This window comes from Hipposideros armiger, unplaced genomic scaffold (assembly GCF_001890085.2).
Source record: "Hipposideros armiger isolate ML-2016 unplaced genomic scaffold, ASM189008v1 scaffold_92, whole genome shotgun sequence".
NCBI classification, from domain to species: domain Eukaryota; kingdom Metazoa; phylum Chordata; class Mammalia; order Chiroptera; family Hipposideridae; genus Hipposideros; species Hipposideros armiger.
The window spans coordinates 1,245,094-1,251,357 of NW_017731442.1; the positions used below are offsets into that span (position 1 = coordinate 1,245,094).

Here is a 6,264-nt window from a genome sequence, read left to right on the forward strand (position 1 = left end):
ACAAGTTTCTTTCTAGTCTTTTTTCTATGCATATATATTTCACATAGTTGATAAAATGCTATATATAATATATAAGTATTTGGGAAACAAAAAAAAACATTGTTTTTATTCAAGAAATACATTTTTAAAAGACATGTTCATTGTAGAGCATTCTAAAATATAGATAAAAGAAAAGTATAAATGATCTGTTTAGTGTATTTTTCATTTTTCATATATAATAGATTTGTTTGTTTTGAGTGTTCATGAAATTAGATCATTTTGTAACATATGCATGCTATTTTGTAACTTAATATATGTTGAATACCTTTTGTGTCATTAAGTAGTTTTGTACATATTTTTTTGACACTGCAGAGTTTTCAAAATTTGGACCATAGCTCAGAGTGAGGAAATCATTTAGCATCACAACAGACACATACACAAATATGAAACAAAAATTTCTTATAAAACAAAACTTACCTTTACTCTGATATTTTTAACTCTATTCCATTTAATTTAATTTTTTTCAAATGCTGACAGCAAGTCACTTTGTTTTCAAGACTCACTAATGGATTCTAACCTGTTCTATTAGAGGCAATTCCATGACCTAGTTACTCAATCAACCCCCTGTTATTAGAGATATGGATTGCTACCAATTGCTTGCCATTAAAACAATAAGCATTTATTATACCACTGTTTCAGGAGGTGGCTTCGCTGGCTCCTCTGGCTCATGGGTTCTCAGAAGGCAGCAAGCCAGGTGCTGGCCAGGGCTATTGGTCAGAGGCATTGATTGGTTCCTTGCCACATGGACCTCTCTAGAGGGCTACTTACCACAGGACAGCTGGCTTCCACTAGCACCAGGGCACCAAGAGAGGGTTGAGATATCAAGCAAAATGGAAGCTACAGTCTTTTTGTAACCTAATCTAGCAAGTGACATCCTATGACTTTTGCTGTATTTTGCTCATCAGAAGCCAGTCAGGAGGTCCAGCCACACTCAAGGGGAGATTACACAAAGGCATGAATACTAGCAGGTGCAGATAATCAGTGGCCATTTAGAGGCTACCTACCTACCACACTGGAACATTGTGAACACTTTTGACATCAGTAGAATTCTTCAAAAATGTCCCTTTTAGGGCTGCAGCAGTATCTGAGAGGACCTGTCTCCTTTATTTTATTTATTTTTTACTGAGGAACAGTGTGTTTTTCCCAGGACCCATCAGATCCAAGTCAAGTAGTTGTTTCAATCTAGCGGTGGAGGGCGCAGCTCAGTGACCCATGTGGGGATTGAACCAGCAACCTTGGTGTTATGAGCACTGCACTCTAACCAACTGAGCTAACCGGCTGCCCCAGGATCTGTCTCCTTTAAATAAAGATTAAACCAATGACAGTGGCCTCACCTATTGCATTACTTTCCCCACAATTCCTTACTAAAAAATCTTGATTCTACATTATCAGGGGAATTGGTGGGTTTTTATTTAGATTATTAAAACTAAAATTTATTCTATAAATATATTATCCTTCTGTTTCAGTCATTATTGCCACATAAAAAGCCACCCCAAAATTTAAAGGCTAAAACAAACAGCCATTTATTTGCTCACGATTCTGCAACTTGGGGAAGGCTTGTTAGGTGCAGCTAATCTCTGCTGGGGCAACTTGACTGGGACTAAGAATGCTTCATGGAGCTCCTCAGCTGGTGTTGACTGTGAGCTAGCTGGACCCCTCTCTCTCCCTAAGAGTCTCATCCTCCAGGGTCCTGCTCTCTTCCAGTGACCTCTCTCTCCTGCAGGCTGGTCAAATTTCTTTGCATCACAATTGGTCCTAAGAGGGAAAAATGGAAGCTACAGGGCTGAGGCGTAGAAGTCACATGGCACCACTTCTGTTATGTCCTATTAGTCAAAGCAAGTAACAAAGGGAAGGGAAAGATAGATGCCACCTCTTGTTAGGAGGAACAGCCTACACATACAGGAAGGTGAGGTTGGGTCTACTATCTGGCCATCTTTGTGGACAATCCACCACACCTACCTATAGAAGCCACCACACCACCATCTGAGACACGGTACTCAATGTTCCTTTTCTAGTTGTGGCGTTAAGAACTGAATATTTTCACCAAACCACCCACACCTAAGAGCAATGGTTGGTACTGGTGATATGGCAAATGGGAATGAAGTCTGTAGCATAAACTCATGCCTTCTCTTCCCCAAGCTCACAGAGGGAGAGTGAGCCACATGGTCTAAAAAAAGAGCTAACTCATCCAGACACCTGTCCTTGGGCTTGTAATATAGAATTAGAAAACAATATAATCTGCAAATACTTTGTAGAAAGGCAGGTCAGAATTATGGAAAGGGCCCAAGATTGACAGTCAAGAGACCTGGAGTCTGGGCTGGCCTCTGCCACACACTAGCTACATGTCTCTGAACAGATCAAGGACGAATCTCTGGGCCTCAGTTTCCTACATGTAAGGGGAAAGGCTTTAACTAAGGCTCCCAACAGCTCTGACACTCTTTGCCTCTCCACAAACGAAACTTTATGAATTCATCCAGGGAACAGCTGGTTCTGTGCATATTTCCAGAGAGGCTCTTGGGGGTCACCAAGGGTCTGAACGGGTGGAGGGAAGATGAAGGCAGGGCTGGAGGAGGGAATCTCATGCAGTCCATGAGTGGCTGGGAGTCCATCTGGAAGCTGGCACAGAGCCCAGAGCAAGGGCAGCAGTAACAATAGACAAGAAGGGATGGATGTGAGCAATTATCAAGAAAGACTGTCAGGACCCAGGGGCTGGCTGGATATTAGGAGGGAAAGCCCAAGGAAAGGTAGGGGNAATAAAAATAAATAAAATTCTGCCTGTAAAAAAGTATTAGTGCAACCTAAAAATCATTTTTATATCATTTATGATGTTAACTATATGTATTAATATATTGAACATAAGGTATGTATATTACTGAGCATTAGATTGCCACTGCAGCCTGGAGCTGGGAATATGGACTCATGTAATAATCTAAATATTCCTTCCCTTAAGTATATTTTGAATTCTCAGGAAATGAGTGGATATATTAAACATCTGCATAGATGAACCAGTGGGGTACACTTGTGACTCAATATTACATGTAGTGGTTTCCTGCCAGGAGCTGCCTGATTTGACCCCTTTCTCACCTCCACTATTTTCTCTGTCCCCTTTCCTCCTGATCTCTCTGCCACAGGACCAGCAATAGAGTAAGGCTCAGAGATGAGCTAGCAATGTTTATTTGACATGTTCACTGACATACTTTTTTTAAAGTTGGAAGCTTAATAGATTGTTTCTTAAAATCTCACCACACCAAAAAGGCCACATTAAAATGCCAGACACCACCAAGAAAAGATAGTGTCATGGAAGCTATAAAAATGTTTTAAAAATCTGGGGTGGTCTACACTGTCCCCTGCTAATATGTACATTAGATCTCGTCCCAAGTGATCGGTGACCTTGGCAAGAGCTCTCAATAGAGGGGTGGGAACATAAGCCAGATATCAGTAGTTTGAATGGTGATAGGAAGGGGAAAGTTAAGCAAAGGGTGTGAGTGTGGAGAAATTCTTTAAGAAGTCTTGTCGTAAAAGATACATGAAATAGGAGATGGTAACTAGAGGGGGCATGTTGTTGAGCAAGAGTCTGTAAAATAGGAGAAAGTTATGAGTATTTAAGTCCCTGCTTAGAAGCCTTATCCACATTCTACCTTTGTAGAGGAGCTCTACAACAGGAGCTCTAGGGGCCCAAGTCTGTTTGTTTTGTTGAACCCAGACTTGGCTCCTCTGAAGACCCCAAATCAGGCTATACACCCAGGGAGAAGAGGTGGGACCTTCCAACAAAGGAAGGTTAGGCCCTGGTAAAACAACTAAACAAGTAGTGATGCATCACTAGAACCGTTCCCAGTGGTGCCATTTAAGGTGGGCATGTGAAGGAGAGCCCAGGTGGGTGTCGAGGGGCTCTGTGAAGGTAGACCTGGGATAGGGTAAGCCTGGAGACTGTGTTGCCTCCATCTCTGCCCTAGGTGATCAGTCACCTGGGGCTTCCCCAGCCACTTGGCTTCTTCCTGCTGAAAAGGGCAGGGATTGGGAAAGGAACTGCTACCTGGTACCTTTGGACAATTGCCATGGCAACTACACGCCAGGTTATTTTATTTCGGTCATTGCCTGGGAGTGGTCCACCCACGTGTCCTGTTTTCCAATGTTATGAACTCATTATTGTACAGCCTCCCTCCATGCCTTAATCTTGTAAAACAAGGTTCTTTGGCTAGTGTCTTTCTCTGATGCCTGGAAGGGTTCGCCCTGAGGTATCTGAAACATGAGACTTTTCATGCAAGTGCGCAACAATCTGAGATTGAAACTGATCCTGAGAGGGAGGCTGCTGGCGGTAGTGAAGGGCAGTGGAGGTGTCCTGCAAGGTCAGAGCAGACACAGGCCAAAAAAGTTTGCCTCTCCTGCTCCCAGCTCCAGGCCATCTCCCACACTCCACGACTTGGCCCAGGATGCTGCAAGGGACATGGTCAACACCTGGACCCACCTGACACGTGACCCAGTGAGCCTCACACGATGGCCTGTGCCACATGTATCACTCTTCCCCACCCCCAACCACAGGGCTGCTAAGACAGCCCTTGCTTGAAAGAATCACAGGCCCCTGCTGCCTCCAAAGAGAAAAAAGGACCTGAGTCAAGGAGGAGGAGAAACAAGAACCGTGGCATGTGGACAAGGGGGACTCTTGGTTTCTGACTGGGTGCAGTGGTTCTCCGCCGGCCACATGCTAGAAGCAACTGTGGAGCGTAGCAAAAAGACCAGTGCCTGGGACACACTCTAATAGATCTGAATTAAATGCAGTTGAGGTGCAGCCAGGACACCGGCTTCTTTCTGAGGTACTTCAGGTGTGGAGAACCACTAAATGCTCACATAAGTGCTCAGGCTCTGCAGGCAGAGTCCCGGCTGCAGCTCCGGGTCCTGCAGCTTCCTAGTTCTGTGACCTTGGGCTATTTAACCCACAGCTTCAAGCCTCCATTTCCTCCATGGTAAAACAGTACCTACCTAATGGAGTCATGGGGAGGCTGAATGAAATAATGCAGGTCAAGTGCTGGGCACTGTGCCTAGCAAATACTTAAGTGCTCCAAATGTTATTTTTGTCACTGAGGCAGTGGTTGCTAGTACTCTAGGATCCCGATTTGGAGGTATAAAAAAGGACCACTTCTAGTGACAAGGGGCCAAGAACCCATCCTATTCCCAGGGTGGGGTTGAGGGGAGTCAAGTCAGAACCAGGGTCAAGGCTAGGCCAGCTGCTGGTATTAGCCATGGTTACTCTGACATTCTAGTCCAATTGCTATTATGAGATGATGAAAATGTTTTATATCTGTGCTGACAATACAGTAGCCACTGGCCACTTGGGGGCTATTGGGCACTTGAAATGTGGCTATGTGACTGAGAAACTGAACTTTCAATTTTATTTAATTTTCATTAATTTGAAGTTAAATAGATACACATGGCTGATAGCTACAGTACTGGACAATGTAGCTCTAGACATGTGTTAAGGATGAGAATAAATAAAGACATAAAATAAAAAATAATAGCCCTTCTATTACTCGTTCAAGCATCAAAAAGTCCTAAAAGGAGATATGACAGGCATTTATAAGAGATTTTAGAGATTAGGAAACCAAGTCTCAGGGATGATAAAAGACCTGCCCCAGATTATGGAGACAGTTAGAGGCCCAGTTCAGACCAGAGGGGCCAGATTTCTGGATGCAAACCCATGCTCCACTTGTTGGGAAAAGCTTTCTCTCCATGGGAGCATCTCCTGAGGTCTCCCAGCAGGCCCTCTCTCAGCCCCCAGGCCGGGCCACCAGGCTCCCTATATCCGCCCACCCTTCCCCGTGCTACCCACCTGGAAGAGCTCCTGAACCTTCGAATCCACCCACTGCTCCATCTCCAGCCAGCGCTGGAGATGCCCCCGGTCGTACTTCACTGTCAGCCGACTGGGTCTCCGGGATCTGGACACTTTGGAGGGGTCGGTGTGAGACTTTGAGTCTGAGTCTGTGGATGACGTCCTCCTCCTCCCAGAAGCCCACTGGACCTTCTTACTTGGGTTCTCCTTGTCAGGGTTGGGAGATGTGCAGGAAGCCGGGCTTGAAGACAGCATGGAAGGATTGGCCTGGGCAAGATGCTGGGAAAAACTGCTATTCAGAGCAAGGCTGCCAGGGAAGTGCGGAGAAGGAGAACAGGAGGCCAGCAGGGAAGAAAGGAAAGCTGGAGGGAGGGAGGGCCAGGGCTTTGGAAGGGGGGGGG

The 6,264-nt window shown here is 45.0% G+C and overlaps 1 protein-coding gene across 1 annotated transcript in view; it reads right to left on the bottom strand.

The window, feature by feature from the left end:
• Nucleotides 1-6,233, bottom strand: part of PPP1R14D (protein phosphatase 1 regulatory inhibitor subunit 14D) — a 21,595-nt gene extending 15,362 nt beyond the window's left edge. Inside the window, exon 1 of the mRNA XM_019644991.1 lies at nt 5,864-6,233. Within this exon, the coding sequence (XP_019500536.1) occupies nt 5,864-6,118 (255 nt within the window). The 5' untranslated portion in view covers nt 6,119-6,233. The remainder of the gene's footprint in view (nt 1-5,863) is intronic.
• Between the last annotated feature and the right edge of the window lie 31 nt (nt 6,234-6,264).